Below are 19,662 nucleotides of genomic sequence, written 5' to 3' on the forward strand. Positions count from 1 at the left end.
CCTGAAAAGGCATGCTTAAAAAAACTCACTTCTTTTGTATTTGGATTGGATACACATTTAATTTCTATCCACTGTATTAATCAACTATTACTATGGCATAATACATATTGCATGCCAACAGACAAGCCATTAGTTGGTTCAATAAAGTCAATAGCTATTTTTTTTCCAAGGACCACTTGGTAATTCAACAGATGTCGTTTTATCTTCACACCAACGCATTCCGCACCTATTGACAAAAAGATTTCGGTCTATCGATAGCCTCAGGACATTCTCAGCTTCTTTTTTGTGTACTGTTCATACCAAACTATCCTTTGAGCAAGACTGATTAGTTTACTAAGTGATGAAATAGGCAGAACTAGGATGTCATCATTCATAATTATGTCACACTCAATTGAAAGTTCTCCTTTTACTTTCCAGAAGGTTTATACACTCACAGTGGGCCTCTGATTCAAAACATGCTTTTTTATTCTTGAAATTTCTATGTACTTCTCCAATGTCTCCATCTGTTCTCTTCTTAACCTCGATCTCTCAGCATTCACATAATAAGATAGCCACACCACTGTCAAAACATCTTCATCATTCCAATTGTACTCATCTGCTACCACTTCACAGCGTGTCACAAACAATCTGCGAAATGTTACAACATTGAGAAATGTGTTCTTAACTAAATAAATACTCTTGTAATTTGCATGTTAGTTTGATTATTCTAGGAAAAAAATTCCTTTTAATCTACCAGGTTCCAAAATGTTTATCAACAGCTTATGATCTGTATGTATAACAAACACTTTTCCCAGCAGGAAACTCTTAATGTATTGACCGCTCACATGCAAGTTAACAATTCAAATTAAATTACAGAATATTTGAATTTGGAACTCCTTCACCTGTTTTGAAGCAAATGCTCAGCCCTCAAATCAATTTGGCTTGCATCGATTTGACTGTAACTATGCTTTTCAAGGATTCACACGGTTTTAGTGACAATGTAGCCTACTAAAGTTCACTCTTTAGCTTCGTCATACTGATATAACAGATTGCAACCCTGCGGAAATCAACTCCTTTCTCAAACATTCTCCTCATTGGTTCTATTTTCTCAACTTCATTCCTGATGAACTTGAATAAGTTTCAAACATTCCTAGGAAAGATAACAATTCCTTCTTGTTTTTTGGGACTGGAGAAGGAAATCTCTGATACTAATAATGTTTTTCGACAAACCCCATTTTAGCCAGTGACACTGCATTCTACACTGGGTCTTAACAATTTGCATTTATCAATTTTTAGGATCAGACCACGTTCATGGATTCTCTGCAACACTCAACCCGACATTATTTCAGTAGTGCACGCTGGAGAATCCTGTGCATGTCTAGACGAGAAAATTAAAGAACAGCTGTGTAATGAAACAGCAGATCACAGCATACAACACAGCACAATACATTAAATTAAATAGAATGCTACACTTCTGTAAACATTTACCTGTTCCTGAGAGACAATCTCCGTGTTATGTTCCAGGGCACTGCTGAGGACATAGCAACTCATGCTTTTTCGTGACTCGTAGTCAAAGTATTCGAAGAGTGGGTGGAAATGTTTCAGTTTCAGAACAGTCAGGATATTGTTGTAAGTATCAACTGGGATTTTTAACAGTCTGGTGAGTTCTTTTGAAACAGCACTGCTTGTGGCAATACTAAAAGGGGAAAAATACCAAGAGTAGTCATTACTCTAGAAAGCCAAAATAAAACCTGTTTTTATTGCTTACATCAAAATAGACCAGTATACACTGTGAACGTACATGTTAATGGTATAGGTATTTGCACCTAATCTATGGTCTATGATAGTCTCCATTGTTGCTATGTAGAACATTCATTTTTAAATTACGCTATTGTCAAGGGGCAAAAACATCTACAATTCTTCATTGAATAGAGCTTTCAGACTCTGGGGTTCCTGCAGTGCACAAATTAGAAATCATAATTAGAAGGCACTTTCAGCCAGCAAAGTGCTTCAAGTTGATCAGATAAAAACCGTTACAAGGATCTGCAATTTATAACGGTTGAAAATGAGCTTATACAATTCTGAATTAAAAGAAACTTGTTTTCCGCATGCAGAATTTAGAAATAAATCAAGTAAAAAAAAAAATTATTTAGACCCTAGGTCCTTAAAACACATAAAAACAGCTCAATTTTCCATAAATACAATCCCTTAAAAATCTATATAAAAGGGTAAAACATTGCATAAAATTCCATAAAACGCAAAATTCATTAATTTCTTTGCCTTCTTTGCAACTGAAAGTTCAAATCTATACACTTTAAAAAACTTTTTTAACTGTGAGTATAAACATTCCGATGTCACATGCTCTACCCAGGGACCCCTTTCAATAAACAGATTTACAGCTTCTGTACGATTTTCTATCCCATATTTTAAGAAAATTGGACGCAAGAACATTTTTTGAATAGCAAGGCTCTTTAAACAATCTTATTAATATATGTAAACTATCACATTTTGTGCCTAGATTACAGGTGCACTTCCCTTCAGAGGCAATCAAAGCCCCCTTTATCCGGTCGTAGGCATAGCAAGGATTGATTCCAATCCTTAACCTTAACAGTTAATTTCTAAGCCGACGATTGGGTAGTACATCTATATACGGGAACTGTTGTTCGTTTTGCGACTAATTAAACTTAAAATACACAGATTTTTTCCTCTCAAAGTACTGTCAATCAATATCTCGAGATATTTCCTTTCTTAATACCCTGAGTTCTCTCTTTGCAATCTATACTTGCAGACTCTGTGGGCACAACTTAACTCTCATGTCCCTGCAAGCATTTACTACAGTTTTCTTAAACCCTTTTGCCCTCTTCAATCCACTCTGCAATATCTCGCATTTACACCATTGTGTTATTTTTAACTCCTCCCCACAATGCAGGCGCTGCCAGAATCTTATTAACTCCAATACGTGCCTTTATCTTCCCATGAAATCATCCCAGTCTCCATTCTTACCGCTCCACAGACTTCCGCACAATGGACCAAAGGGAGAAACAATGATCAACTGTAGAGTGGCCTTCCACGAAACACCCCTGTTCGGGAGGCACAATGTGGTTTACTTCTGCCCATTCCTTAGGTCTTTCCAAAATCATTTCTGAAAAAACCTTTTCTCCCACATCCAATAGGTTAATCAACCTATAAATCTTCGGAGCTTTTATATCTCCCCGTTTATGGATGGGTCTAATAATCGCTCCACTCCAATTTTCAGGAATCTGGCCGGAATCAAGTATGTCAACAAACATTTTTGGGAAAAGAACTCTGCCCACCAATCAGGACGGGTCTTTATATTCACCGCAGGAAGATTATCTGGGCCAGCGGCTCATGTCAGTCAAATTTGCTATAATAGGTCTGCCACTACTTGCCATAAAAAGGGGCCTAATAACCTTATCGATACCTGCCCAGGATGTGGTTCTTTTCATTACACGGTCTACCCATTTCCCGTAAATTTCTCCCAGAAACTCCTCTCAAGAGTCTTCAGAAGCATCTGAGAAGCTTGATACACATCATTATTATTTTTTTAAAGTGCAGAAATGTTCTTGTTAGACAGCGAATGATGGTTCAAAAGATCCAATCTGTAATTAAATAAATTTCAGAGGGAGAAAGGGTTAGACCTGAGGCAGCATGAAGATAATTTGCTTGGACAAAGCTGAACAGGACAAAGTAATGTCAAGTTATTTAACAACTTTACTGCTTCTTAGTTGAAGACTATGCTAAAGCCAGAGATAAATGATGTTCAGAATACATACAGTGCTAGTGGTACTGTTTGCAAAACTCTTTCACTGCCTTGGGGTAAATAAAAAGTAGCTAGAACCAGGATAGAGAAACTATCAGGGTGGTGTTCTGTTATTCCACTTTCATCCAGAAAATTGGCTTTGAGGTTATTCAGTGTCTCTTTAAGAACCACGTGGATATAAGGTAATAAAGTTACTTTAATCTAGCTTATTTTCATGTTTCAAATCTAGCACAAACCGCTTATCTTAAGCAATTAAACCCTACTACACAGAGAGAGGGGTAATGGGTCAGACCTCCTCAGCAATCGTTTTTGCATGTTTCACTCATATTTTGGATAAGCCAACATCACAGTCACTGAAAGTTGTAATTGTCAGTCATGACTTTCGTGTTCTTTTTCCAATTTACTGTGTTAATCAACAAGGCAAACAAGTTAGCTTTCAAGACACTTATATGGTCCCTGCACACAAGCCCTCTACAGAGTTACTGTGTGGGGTGTACACAATGATGCCAAAACAATTGGTGTGACCATTTACACAGAATTCGAGCCTCCTAGTATCCAGGAGACCTGCACAACTGTTAAATATAACTAAAGCCTGGACAAAGGTGGGCTTTCAGGGGATGTGGGGGCAAATAGCAGAAGTGCACAGCTCTTAAAAAAAATACCTCCAGCATAAGGGACATTTTCTGAGAATTAAAGATATAAACAAAGGATGCACCACGAGTTACACCAACAAACAATACCAATTTACTGAACGGGGAAAGGAATATGGAAAATACGCATTCAAACTTGTGTGGGTTAAACTGAGGAAAATTGAGAAATTGTTATTGTTAAATAAATATCACTACTATATCAAATCAGAAAAAAGCAAAGTAGTGTAGAAGCACCAGTAAACATGCCCAATTTCAGGAACTCAGTATGAACAAAAACACATAGGATCCACATATTTCAGTGACAACTCTAATATTCAAAACATGAAATAGTAGTAAACTAGCCTAGAATATCTGTGCAAGATGCAGCACACTGCCCCCACTATATCCATTTCAATAGTACTATCTTGCCCCAAACCCTGAAAAAGAGCAATAAAACCAATCAAACAACCAGCACCCTTATCCTGAAACACCCTGCCTACATGCCCTTCCTTACTGACCCTTCTGCTGACATCGTTCTCCCTTCAGATAGTCCCCTTGGTGCATGTATCCTGTCTGTACCAGACTCCCCGGCTCACTAGCTACCAGCCAAACCTGATGGCCAATTCAATTGGTACACTTAGCGGAAAATAGCTGGCATGGATGGAGAAACTTGGTCCATTAGGCATCTGCGTCTTACTTGGAACAGCCCAAATGTAGGTCACTCTCAATAGTTTGGCATGCAGCATTAGAACTAGGACAAACTTCCTGAAAAACTTCTAGAAGTCAAAATAGTGCACAGACTCTATTCATTGCATCCACTGCAAGGGATCAGGTCTATAGCATTCAATGTGGAAGAGGTGGTCTGAAGCTCTGTTGCCACAGACAGAAACCACTGAACTTCCATGATCTACTTCGAAGGGTCATGAAGAGTGAGAATTATGGTGTATCTCACCCCCCTCAATCTTTCATTCCTCACACAATGACTGGAAGTGGGGAGCTGTATGACAATTAGCGAAGAAGAGTATGTGTGCTATTCCGTCACTGCAGTGGGGAGAGGTCAGAAGCAGCCATTGGACTGTTTTCTTGAACCTCCAATCACTATTCGATCAGTCCCATCCAACTGTATTTTTCCAACTGTGTCAGCCGCTTAATCAATCCTGCTTAGGGATGCTCCAAACACTGAGCTAGCTTGAGGGAGGTTTGGTGAATATGACAGAGAGAACTACGCTGTTACTGCTCAAGCTTTTAAACCTGTTGAGAGTATAAAAGAGATATTTGCTCCACCAGGCAGATACAATAAACAAAGCTAGCTAAAGAGGTTTAGGTACCGCAGGCATGAAACAAATAGCTGTGTCCATTTAATTAAGGGCAGCTTTGACAGTGATGTTGTCCTTACCACTGCCAAACTAGCTCCAAAGTATGAGTGGAGTACGATGGAGAGGAATTTTAGCATGTGGCCATCTCTCCACGAAACTCACAATGACACTACCAGATTTAAATATACATTGGGCTTGAGAGTTGCAGTTTCATAGCCTGTCTGTGAATAGCATCTATATACCGGAAGATAAACTAATTTGTCGCAGTTAATGCCAGTAGAATGAGACAGTGATGACCTGGTGAATAAGAGGAGGTATGTGGTGCTACTCTAGACTGATCTATGCTAGAGTTCAGTTCTTTCAATGACAACAGTAGGGGAATGGTGGCGACACCCACTGAAGTCCTCATTTAGGAAATACTTTTGTATCAATATTGAAGTCTTCTGCTCAACTTTGGTTGGAAGATCCACTGTCAAAATTATATTGACATGGGACAGTCCCATAGTTTGGAGCATATTGTAACCATTTGCTCATCAATAATTGGATTAAGCTATTTTAGCCTGGTAAAGGATTTGTGTCCAATTGTTTTTTCGAGGGAATCAGTAAGTCATTGTTAAGTGATTGGCCACAGGCCATGAAAAACTGAAGGCAATGGAGGGGGCTTATTAACTGCTGCACAACATTCAATAAATATTCCTCCAGAGGTTGGAAATAAGTAGAACTGTGAAAATCCAGCAATGCATATTGGACTTGGAATGCAAAGAAGGTGTCCCAGTTTGTGTAGAAACTTATTTGCACTTGTTCAGTATTAAGACAATTCATTCACATTAGGAGGCGGCCAAATAAACAGTCTGGAAAGGTTTGTTGAACAATGACTCTGTGGCTGGGGATAGTGGGAACAGCTAAAAGTAAGAAATCTCAATAGTCTTAATTTTTGCCATTATTAGTGATAATATTGATTGACAATGTTGTAAAGCATGCTGCTACCAAACAGGGTGTCTTGGCATTATGTATGATGTACAGCAGTCAACACTAGTTGAGAGCAAACTATGAAGAGGATACAAATGCTTTGAGAGGTTTTCTAAGGGTCATGGAGCGAAAAGAGGATGGCCTTTTGTTGCAGAGATGCAGTGAAAAATTAAATTGACCGGATTTCTGTCTGATCTTACCATATGTAGACCTCGGACGGCACATCTCTAGAACATGTCATTTAGACAGCTGGGGCCCGGATGAAAGAAGGCACGGTGGCAAAGACAATAGGTTTGGAAGATATTTTTTCTTCCACTTGGAGCCAATGCAGGTCTCACAGATGTTGGAAAAGAGGCTCATATTTCTTAAGCCCTAATAAGAGATGGGTGGTGGAACTTCGAATAATCTGAAGCCTGCAAACGTTTTCTGTGGGAAGACCGGGAAAGACTGAATTACAGTGGTGCAGAGTAGGAAGATAGGATCCTTCTAGCATGGTTACCTCCACTTTTTGATTGATGTCAGTGTGTTTTTGACTAGTTTGGACCCCGGACACCGTGCTTCCTCCCTAAATTGGACTATGCTAAGTATTATGGTACCTCCGCAATTGGCTACTGGTGTACCCTTGTAAGTCCCTAGTATATGGTACTAAGGTACCCAGGGCATAGTTACACCAGGGGTCTCCCATGGACTGCAGCATGTACTATGCCACCCATGAGAGACCATTCAAACTGTGACTACAGGCCTGCCATTGTAAGCTGGTACTAGCACCACTTACGACAGATATACGTTTTCTTATATCTGAGGTCACTGCACTCAAAACCTATAAGTCACCCCTAAGATAGTCCTTTAAATCCCGAAGGCAGGGTGCTAGATTATAAGTGGGAGGGTGCCCCGCAGGAGCAGGCTACCCCCTACTAACCCTGGAGTAGATTCTCCTGGCTTTGCAAGTGCAGTCAGCCATTTTTATCTCTCTATATATCTATATATCTATATATCTATATATCTATATATCTATATATCTATATATCTATATATCTATATATCTATATATCTCTCTCTCTCTCTCTCTCTCTCTCTCTCTCTCTCTCTCTCTCTCTCTCTCTCTCTCTCTCTCTCTCTCTCTCTCTCTCTCTCTCTCTCTCTCTCTCTCTCTCTCTCTCTCTCTCTCTCTCTCTCTCTCTCTCTCTCTCTCTCTCTCTCTCTCTCTCTCTCTCTCTCTCTCTCTCTCTCTCTCTCTCTCTCTCTCTCTCTCTCTCTCTCTCTCTCTCTCTCTCTCTCTCTCTATATATATATATATATATATATATATATATGTATATATATATGTATATATATGTGTATATATATATATATTACCTACTGGCGGTCGCCAGTAGGTAGTTATAGTTAGGACCCCTTTTCCATAGGAAAACCTCAACATTCTATTTTGAATAACTTTGGCGCCGGTCGATGAATCCTCGCGAATTTCTCAAAATAGGTGGGGCGCTACGCTCCGCTCCTACCCTGAAAGTCTCGGGGGATCCGTCAAGCGGGGGCTGAGATAAAAGGGGGTCCCAAAACGCGTTTTTCCCATGCATTTTTCCATAGGACCTTTAGAACGAGCTACAGCCCGAACGGCTGAACAGAATTACTCGAAATTTGGCAGAGAGGTAGTCCCTAGGTCAAGGAAGTGCCTTTTGTAGGTTTGGTGTAAATCTGTTCAGTAGATTCTGAGAAAATAGCCTTTAAATCAATATATATATCTGAGCCCGCTTACGGTACGCTTACCGTACGCTTACCGTAAGCGTACGGTGGCGTGCGCGAGCGCGATTCTGATTGGCTCTTAGATCTTAGTAAACATTCGATTCGGCCGAAACCAGGAAGCGGCGGCCGCCATTTTGTGTATTTCACTCAGAAAAAAAAGAGTGAAAACAAGAAAAGGGGGCAATGAGGAGAGTTACAGACCCCCTTACATTTGTGAGGGGGTCAAAGAAGGACTGTAAAGTACAAAGAAAACATTTATTGATTTTAAAAAAAATCACGGGGTACGCGTACGGTAAGCTTACGGTAAGCGTACGGTAGAAAAAAAAAAAAAAAAAATGAAAATCAGGTTTAAGTGTTTAGATATTAGGGGGCTCTAAAAAGAGCTGTTGTGTTTATGAAATGATTTTTTAGTGGTACCTACAAGTAAGTACCGATGCAGAGTCTAAGGTTCAAGAGGAAGACTCTGTTCCCTTCATCATTGAAGTGCACACCATCTCCTCTATAAATGTCTTGCATGTCATAACGCAAGTTGTTGTGGTAAATGGCACCCATACCATAGTCACGGAGGAAAGCAGAAACAGATTTGTTGACGTGCTTTCTTGCTTTGTCATCGCACCGCGTGCCCACCGTGCGTGCACGGCACTAACTGCGTAAAGTGGGCGCGCGGTGCGCGAAGCGCACCGTGCGCGCACGGAACGAACTGCGTTAAGTGGGCGCGCACGCCACGAATGGCGTAAAGTAACTTAGCATTTAAAAAAACGTACAAATTCACTGAAAAAACCATAGGTTTCACACACGTTATAGTTAGGAATTAGCATTTAAAAAACCTTGCAAATTCACTGAAAAAACCATAGGTTTCACACATGTTATAGTTAGCGGAAATTTTACTGATAAAAAACCAATGAAATTCCCCCGTTATAGTTAGTGCAGGCAACTATAACTCACGCGACCGCAATCTTCTGCTGATGACATATGTGTCTTTATGAAAAAAAAATATTTGTAATATATGTATAGCTAAAAATGTATGGAAGAAGACATGGGCAAATAAGTGTCTAAATACAGTATTAGCATCAGCAGAAGATTGCGGTCGCGTGAGTTATAGTTGCCTGCACTAACTATAACGGGGGAATTTCATTGGTTTTTTATCAGTAAAATTTCCGCTAACTATAACATGTGTGAAACCTATGGTTTTTTCAGTGAATATATATATATATATATATATATATATATATAGTAGCCATGAGTCATTAAGCGATGGCTAACTATATATTGGCTTTACGAAACCTGGGCATGTTTGGTATCAAACATGATGGAATCATACCTCCAACACCATTATAGGTATGATTCCATGCACTGGGGGGCTCCTCCGGGAATCCCCCAGTACTCCCGGTAAAAGCCTTCCAGGGTCTGCTAGACGCTAGTGCTGCTGCCGACCACAGACATGATTCTGCCCTCCTCCTGCTGAGCTGAGCTTAAGCAGGGGAAGTTAGAACAATAGGTTTCCTGCCACAGGGAGGTGTGACCACCTCCCGACAGGACTTAGTGTATTGGGCTGGGTCGGGGCGCTTACCAGCACCACCAGACTGCTTTGAAGGGCACATTCGATGCCCTCCTTGCATACTCCAGTTGGAACCAGTTCAAGGAGCCCTTGGCTCCCACTCTGGCGCGAACCTGGACAAAGGACATGGGAGTATCCTCCCCTCTGTCCAGCCCCTCTTCTGTGAGGAACCGTTGAATCGTTCCAACTCTTTCCCTAGCGTACTTAAGGGATTACCTGTGGGTGGCTCTTCAGATTCATTGTGGGTCAAGATTCAAACCCGAAACCACTTCAACTTCGACCGTCTGGGAACCTTGGGCTTTGGCTGGAAACGAGACTGCACCAAGGAAGACTCCTGCTGCTCCTGGTCTCGCTGTTCTGTAAGTCATTTTATTCGCCTGTGCCTGTGCTTCATCCAGGTTCCTCTCCAGACCTGCAGGCATCAAAGACACCTGAAGGAATCTCTCTTGGAGTGAAGGAGTCACTAACCTGCATCTGCAGGGACTGCAACGAAGCTGACCAGTCTGCTGCTCCTGACATCCTAAGGACTCCGAAAAGCTCAGCAACACAGGTGGTGGTTCTGCAAATCTCTCGAAGCCTGACCTGTCCTCTCAGCAAGTTTGAGGCCAGTATCCCTTGTCTGAACCACTGGAACAGAACCCCTGTGCACACAGTCGACTTGCCGTTTCCAATGCTTGTTGGCTCTATACTCCAGAGATCTTCAGGCTACAAGAAGCTCCAGCATCTCTTCCTGCCAAGATCTTCATCCCCACTGCATCCTCTGCACCATGGGCCTCGGTCTTTGGTTAGCTGCTTGAGGTCCTCCTGCGACTCCTGTGCCTTCGGCCTGTATGTCCTCTTGAGGGTATATTTTGGCTTGAGTGTGCTCCCCTGCTTGCTCGGGCCTGTTCTGACGCTCATGCAATTGGAGAGTTCCTTGGATCTTGCTGGTCCTAATGTTGCACCATTTCGTTTACCACGTCTGTTGCTGCTGAAAAGGCTTGTTAGTGCTCCCGCTGGACACCAACCACATGGTTCTCGACTCCCAACATGGGACAGCTCGTGAACGGCTCCTGGTCTTCCACAGCATCGCCTGGTCCTCACAGCTGCAGCGACAAGGCCACTGTCATCACTCCTGCATATTCACTCATTGGTGGTCATTGTTCGTCCGCACCTCCTGGTTACCTCCGAGTAGCATAGACACTGTCCCCTCTGCTTGCAGGTTCTCCTCTTCAAGAATCCACCCTTGGATTTCACCGGACTCTTCCACTTTCTTCACCAGAGGCATCTTACCTGAAGTCCTCCATTGTGATCTACAGCGGTTTCCGACGTCACTTCACACCTATGCACCCGGTTTCCCTGGTGTAGGTATCCTGGATCCTGTGGTATCCACGGGTGGGGTGACTCCCCAAGCTGTCTTCCATTGGGTTTCTTCAGGGTCCACTGGGAAGGGTCGTTCTTGAAAAAGGCAACCACGACTTTCGCAATAACTTGTATGGAGTACGCAGCTGTGTTTCCACTCTGCACACAGCCTCCGTGGGGTTTCTGGGTACTTAACTCTGGTGGTTCCTTGTGTCGCCAGCTCTTCTAAGTCTGCTAGTCCAAGTCCTGACATCGGTCGCAGTTTGCATTCCACTTCTTTAGTATATGGCTTGGTCTCCCCCTGGAGACCACTGTGCATTTGTGCTTACTTACCTGCTTACATTTGAAGTATTGTGTGCATTTGTGTTGATATCTCTGGGTAGGAGATATACTAATGTGTTTGTGAGTGTGTATAATAGACATTTTTGTAACTACATTGTGTGGTTCTTTTTCGTTTAACCTACACTATATGATTAGTTCTGGTAAGATAAGCTGCTTAACACTCATTCTGGACTAAGCCTGAAGGCTGATTTCCACAGCTACCACTTAGAGAGCTTTCCATGGTTGTCTAAGACCACTAAAATCACCATACGGGTTGTCTGGATTAGTGCAAGGTGCTTCACTTCTACAAGTGTGCATCACATACTAAGCCAGCCTCCTAAATCCAGTCCTGCTAAAATAGTTGCTAGATCTTTGCTCTTCCAGCACTCCTTGGGAATAAAAGGTGGAGCCTTCCTTAAAACTTTATAGAGAAATAAGCAGGAAGGAACTATTTTGGAAATATGCTCTTGAAAAGAAAAATTGGTATAAATATTGATCCAGAGATTTTTGGTAGAGAAAAAAGGAGGGGATAATTCCAATTGAAGAAATTTCTGTCTTGGTAGAGTTAAGTATCAGCGAATTTTGATTCATGCACTCTGCAAGCTTAGTCAGAAACTTCCTAAATCTGGAGTTCCAAAGAAAATGTAGAATGCTAACTTTCTATATTCATGGCAAAAGAGACACTCCTGGACACCATTTTGCTGTTGAATTTTAAGCCTTTCCTATGGAGCAGGCTTAAATAGATGAGCACTGAGGGATGCAGATGTGAAACCTGTCATTTCAAAACATCATGGTGGGAATATGGTTTTAATTCATGTGTATAATAATTTATTTTCAAAGGGCTTACCTAAGTTAATTAGAGAGATCACTACCCAAGTTGAGCATCCACTTTCCACATCCATTTCCTCAGACTATGCATCCTTGCTGTGGCTTAATACTACTTTAGTTTTAAAACAGTAACGTTTAGGAAGGTATTTAAGGTTTGTGCACCTTCATTTAAATGCATGGGAGTAGATTTGTAGAAATCTAGGAAGCTATTTGTAGATGGATCACATAATTAAAATGAACACATTTGTGCTCTTATGGGTAATAAGTACCAAATAGTTTGTTGCTTGACATTCCATTTTTCCTTTTCTCACTTCATTTTCTTATTAGTCACATCTTCTTGCAAGAACACACTGGCTTCAAGCTCCTTTTCATTGTGAGTGAAATGTAAGGAAATTATAAATCAATTCAAAATCTCTATATATTTATTGTCTGTAAAAGAGGTGTCACTGTATTCCTTATGACAACTCTTTCAAAGGTAATATAAACCGTTTTTATAATAAGTAACAACGTAAGTCAGGCAGAACAGTGTGCCAACTCTTTTAAAGCATTATGGAAACTGTGGCGTGGACTGAATCCAGCAAGGCTCCAGGATGAGGGAAAGGCTGCAGAGTTCGTTGTGAAAAAGTCTCTGCAAAAGGAAAGAGGTCAGATTGGGAGATCACCACCTCCACCGGTGAAAACTGGACTTGATGGTCTGAAAGTTTAACTTTATCAGTTCTTTTATTGGGACTTTGTAGCTTGAATCACGTTAGTAGCAGGCAATGGTAGCAGCATGACGCTGAAGGGATTCAAAAGACCTCAGCTCAGACTTGTGATATCCTCAGGGGAGATTTTATCACAAACAAAAGAGGTCCTAGAGTCAGCAGTCCTCACCAAAGTTCTAAAACACATCAGATGGGCTTTGAGGTTTGCGGCGGACGAGTTCTGCAGGATTAAGATTTGAAACCTGGTTTTGCATATTCTGGATCCCACAAAAAAGTACCAGGATAATGTTACTCTCATACTCAGAATTAATCTATAGACTGCTTGCCTTGTGGCCATGTCCACAGAACAAATACATCCAATACAGTAGTGAGTTGGACATGTTCTGGTTATGTTTGTTGGTGCATTTCAATTGTGCAGGAAATATCAACTGGAATGCACCAATCCTTCTCTCCTCACATGTCACCTAAGAACAGGATTTAAGACCCTACCTTCTAAGAGCTACCTCTGTTAATTCTGCTCACTCCCTCCTTCCTCTTGCACTTCACTGCCAGGGATCAAAAACGTTTTTCAGGACACAGAACAAGGAGCACTGGGCTCTCATTTGATGTTGTCGAGCAGTTTTCCAAGCTAACCTTTGCCTAATGTTCTCCGGTGATATAAAGAAGGGAGAAAGTAAAGCATTCTCAAGCGAATATTCATGTTTAAACATTCACTTAAATATTAACAAGTGCCAGGCTGTAAAATGCTCTTATCTGTTTCCTTTCATCACTTGTCCAGCTGAAAGAAACATTTTGGCTCCAAGAAAGAGAAAGATCAGTAAGAGAACCTGTCTGCTGTGGTAATTCTTTTCATCAGAAAAATGTCAGCGTCTTCCAAGGTCACAAATAAAGTGTCACTTTACCTTATTGAATAACAACTGCTCAGGAATGGAATGAAAATGTCACAGAGCAGATTGCTAGAAAATTGCAGAGGAAATGAATTGACAGTAAAAAACAGCTATTTTGAACTAGGAATGATTGTGCTGGATGGAGATGGAAGAGCTATGTCATACTACACCACCCCTTCACTGCTACCCACTACACCAATTCTATGTAGCACAAATAAAATACTATGCTTCGTGTGAATAATTATTAATGTACTACAACTATCATATGATTAAGCATGTTAATCAAAGCAAGAAGGTAAGAGCTGAAATAGAAAGGAAGACAACACTGGTTAATACATGTTTCACGTTAGAGCACCAGGGTCACAGTCTCAGCCAAAATAGTTCATCCTTTCACATTCTAGTTAATTTCAAACTCTTAATTAACAATATGATCTTGAATTACAGTTAAACTTTTATGATTGGTGAAAAAACAAGTTACTTACCTCTACACTGTGGTGCTCCATTATTGATATCTTTTATAGATTCACATACTTGAATCTTCCCCGTCGTCATGGTGGGAGTCCCACAGTAATAGTAAAAATAGCAGTAATGAAACATTAGCATAGACTTCTAAAGGAAAAACTATAGCATTTAGACACCCGTCAACATCATTTTTAAACATCCAAACTTCAGCCAATCATAGCAGAGACCCTAGAGTATCCTTCCCATGCAGAGCCACCATACTTCAGATTTCGAGCACAAGTGTAAATGAAGAACATAGAGGTAAGAACAGGGAGGCGGGAGGGTCACATGTGAATCTATAAAGGATATCAATAGGATATCAATACAGGAGAACCACAGTGTACAGATAAGTAACTTGTTTATTCTCCAGTATTGTAGCTTTAATAGATTTACATGCTTGAATCTGTAAGCAGTATCCAAAATGTAAAATATAATGGCGGTGACAAGGCGAACCATCCTACCATGACGTACAACCAAATACCGTACACCAAATACAAGACTTGGAAAGAGAAAACATAGCACAAATTTGAAGATTCATAAAAAATCTAACCAAATGGAATGAAAACAGTAAAGTAAAAAACAAAGCAGAGAGGCTAGCAGCCACATTCCTTATGCAAAGAGGCGTCGCAGGGCACCTTGCCCGGCTGCTACAGCTGCCTTTTTCCAACCATCGAGGCAGTGATGCTTTGTGAATATGTAAGCGTTCACCCACGTTGCTGCCTTGCAGATGTCATGTAGAGATGCTCCTGTAAACGGGGCCGAGAGGCCTGCACCCTTTCTCTTTGAGTGAGCCTGCGTCTTTGCAGGCAGTGGACAGTCAGCCTTTTCGTGGCAGAAGAGTATCGCTGATGTGACCCAACAAGCAATACTAGCCCATGTTAAATCTTGTCTCTTTCTAGGTAGAGAGAAAGAGAGGAGCACTTAAGACGATTTGCGGAAAGCCTTTGTTCTTTGTGAGTAAAATTTTAGACAGCGCTTGATGTCCAGCGAATGCAAAGCCTTTTCTGCCATCGTGGATGGGTTGGAAAAGAATGTAGGTAGAACTATTGGCTCGTTGAGGTGATAAGTTGAAGGCACTTTATGGATGAATGAAGGATTAGTACGGAGGATGACTGTCCTGTAGAAACCGTAGATATAGTTCTTTTATGGTGAAATCCTGAATTTCGCTAAAACATCTAGCTGACGTGATGGGCAAGAGAAAGGCTACTTTCCAAGAAATAAACTTGAGATCGCATTTGTGAATAGGCTCGAATGGAGGTCTAAGCAGTGACAAAACTATGTTTAACTGCCAAAGTACAGAGGAGGTTAATATGGGGTTAAGACCCAAAGAGCCCTTTTTATAAACTCCTTGATAAGCCTATTGGGCCACAATGACGATTGACCAGAATGTTGCCTGTAACTGGAAATGGAGACCAGGTGAACCTTTATGGGTGAATGAGTAAGGCCTGATGCAGAAGATGAACAACACCTGCTCAGGCGTGGAAAAAAAGGATAACACAACTGAGTAGTACACCGGGAGATATTCCAACAGAGAAGAGATGTCAGACCACATCTGTCGGTCATAGCTCCCTAGAATGGCCATTGCACTGGAGGCTCTAACGGAAGTGGCTGTAAGAGCAGAACATTTTTTCCCGATGTTATCCTTCTTTATCCGGCGGAGCCTACATGGAGAGGACAGATTTTTGGCATGACGCTGTGCTGCTTGCATAATGATCAAATCCACCCTGGGATGCCCAAAAAGACAAGCGGGTAAGTTCTTAGGGGCCTTATATTTTTTGTCTGGTTTTGGCACAACGGCTGGTATAGATACTGGTGTTCTCATGAGCTTGAGGCCCTGCTGCCACAAAACAATCCATTAAGGGAATTGCTCTAAAGGTACGATGAGTATCAGACTTGAAATCGTAGAGGAAACACTTCGGCTGCTTGGCTGGCATAGGTAGATTAAAGCGCTTTGAGGCATGTTCTAAGATCATGAACACCACCTTTATCTGTGGGTGGTGAATCTGCAGGTGGTGAGTAGGAAATACCAGCATGGGGGCTATATAATTGTCCCATTGATCAGGAGCATCCAGATCTGTATGGATCTCACATTCCTCCATTTGCTGGTCATCACTATCCTGGGTATCATCCTTGATAAGAGGCGCAGAGAACACCTTTTCCTTCATAGATTTTGGAGTGATTTGGACAGCAGGGTAATGATAGGAGCCTATTGGGAGGGGGAGGCCACTGAGCAGTATCAGCATTAGGAAAGCGTCTAGAACAGTCATTTATCATATGTATAAGTCTGATACTAAAGAAATAGGAAGATTAATAGAGGGCTCCCGTAGGTGATGGTGTTCCTCCTCTTGCTCGTCATAGGGGTAATGCTCCTGGAAGGAGTCAAGGAGAAAGGACCCCTATCCATGATAGAATAATCACCTGAAAGGTATGTGGATGGATTGTTGCCCGCATTGTCCAAGACCTGATAAGCGACCCTCAACTATAAGCAGGGCCAAATAAGCTCTCATACTCAGACTCTTGGGAGTTCAGGAGACGAGCTGGAGGTAAACTCGATTGGAGTGATGGACGCACAAGCTGGTTTTCCTCTGGCGATGTATCCACCTGCAACGTTGAGAATGTGCCGTGGCTAACAGTTGGTGGCAGGACAGATGTAGACAGTGCCGTTGAAGGTGCGATGGCTGACGGTGAAATCTTCGTCAACGATGATGGCCTTGTTCACGGTGACAACAGAGTCAGTGTCAGCTGTTGGCCTGAAGACACTGCTGCAGTCGAAGTTTTGACTGTCACCGATGAGGTCGTCGACTGTGAGGATATGCTGGCTTTCATCTTAGATGGCAGAGTCTTCAACGATGGAGCCGTCGACGGGCTTGGTGAAGGCTCTTTGAAAGGGGTCTGGGAGCAGAAGCAGGCGCTGAACCAGACTGAGAAGGCCCCGCTTGGAGTTTTTTGGGGGGTTTCTCTACAGACTTGTCTTTTTGTTGGGGCTTTTATCTTTTAGAGTCCTTGTGGTGAGAAGAGGATATGCCTTCTTTTCTCTTCCTGGAGGAGGAATGAGCAATCTCCTCATGATCAGACACTGAGTCAGAGGTAGACTTCTTTTCATGTAGAGTTGAGCAGTCTACCCTCCCTATCCTTGAGGGTTTTGGATGAAAACGTACGACAATATTTGCATTCTCTGGGTCTATGGTCAGGGTAAAGGTAATACAGACACTCTTTGTGGGGATCCTCTGAGAAAAATCTACATTTCCCACAGGTCTCGCAGGGCCTAAGCAAACCTTTTTTAGACTCTGGCATTCTGCTTGAAAAATAGGCAAAGATAGTTCAAGAATGCCTTAGATTTTGTTAGGCAAGGATAAGTTAGTTGTAAGCTGGAGATCAAAAGTTGAATGAAGAAACACTGACTGAGAGGAGCTCAGAGAGACTCCCAACACATAGACGTGGGGTATGAAATCTGAGGAGGCTCTTTAGGGGAAGGATACCCTAGGGTTTCTGCTCTGATTAGCTGAAGTTTGGATGTTTGAAAATGATGTTGATGGGTTGCTAAATACTATTGTTTTTTTTCTATGAAGGTCTATGCTAAAGTTTCAATACTTCTATTTTTACTGTTACCTTGCAACTCCCACCATAATGACGGAGAAGATTCAAGCATCTTAATCTATAAAATATACAATACTGGAGAAGCACTATTCAGTCTTATGTTGTAGTATTGTGTGAAAGACATGATTTAAGCGAGTTAGCTGTGGCAAAATGGGCGAAGAGAAGCAACATCACACTCAGGTTAACATGGATGCGAAAGATGCTCAAAGCAGCTTTAATCGATTTATTCCTAATCAAATTGTGTATTATATGGATCAGACATGGCAAATACCTACATATGATTTGTCTGATTACCTCTGAGCCACATAGCAGGTAATTATCAAGATAAGTCCCACAGGATACCTGTTGTGTTGTATATGGTTACCCTGGTCCCCATGGGCATACAGGGTTGTCTTTGTTGCATTTGTGCACTTGTAGCACGTTCAGCAGTCCAGCGACTTTCCATCTCATTGCAGGGTTAACATAACATAAAATATTGCATTTTTAATCAGTCTGTAATGATGTGCTACTGGTAGTGTGATCTGGTTAGGTGGCTATGTCTTAATACAACAATATAAGCACCCACAACACGGACACAAACACATAAGCAACACTACATACCACCGCAATACACACTACACCAATCTCTGCCATAATGTTCCAAGAAACATGATTGAACAGACAACAGATCAAACCTCCCACATCTAAACTGCCCACTTGCATACTAGGGAGGCGTTACACCATTGTTGCGCATCCACATTAACCACAGATGGTAAATTAGATTCATAAGAACTTCGTAAGAAACACACCTCACCTCTAAAGCACCTCAGATGCGACCACTCCTAAAACATATTCTAAAAAGGCTCCCATTACTGGGCCAGGCTACAGCACACATACCTTTCCATCAACAATCACTGATCATCTTGCACGCACCTGGTGGAACCTCACAAGATTCACCACCCCAAACCTTAAAACACCCTTCTCCTATGGCAGGGCATACCCACAGATCATCACACCAACATGTTCGAAATAAGATGAGCACTTGAAACAGAATGCATTATGTGCTAGGGCTATTGACTACAAAAGGTATTTTTAACAAAGTCACAGCAACTGCAAGACGCCAAATAAGTGCTTAATGTTGCACTACATAAAAACAGAGTAACAAAACCCAACAGAATGCATACAACAACCCTTCACAAGCAGGTGGCAGTGATAAAGTACTAGAATAAAATGCAGGTGCCAGGGACAGACATCGAGGTAAGTCTATGGCACAAAAAGAACAAAACAGCTGACCAAGGTCAAGCACTTAAAGTTCCATTAGGTGACAATATATACATTAGAGTGCAACAACTCCCAGTATCTGCTGTTTAACGATACTTGTCTTACAAGGAGTCCATAAAGAAAAAAAGGAAGGTGCACTCCATCATAAGTCTTTATAAAAGCAACACCAATATTTGGAAGTATAATTATTTCCAAATATTGGTGTTGCTTTTATCGAGGTAAGTCTATGGTTTGGGTACAAAAAAAAA

The 19,662-nt window shown here is 41.6% G+C and overlaps 1 protein-coding gene across 1 annotated transcript in view; it reads right to left on the reverse strand.

Moving 5' to 3' along the window:
• Positions 1-19,662, reverse strand: part of VPS35 (VPS35 retromer complex component) — a 364,228-nt gene that overhangs the window by 132,697 nt on the left and 211,869 nt on the right. The window contains exon 11 of the mRNA XM_085638094.1: positions 1,468-1,675. Coding sequence (XP_085494220.1) covers positions 1,468-1,675 — 208 coding nt within the window. The remainder of the gene's footprint in view (positions 1-1,467; positions 1,676-19,662) is intronic.

This window comes from Triturus cristatus, chromosome 12 (genome assembly GCF_964204655.1).
Source record: "Triturus cristatus chromosome 12, aTriCri1.1, whole genome shotgun sequence".
In the NCBI taxonomy this organism is placed as follows: Eukaryota; Metazoa; Chordata; class Amphibia; order Caudata; family Salamandridae; genus Triturus; species Triturus cristatus.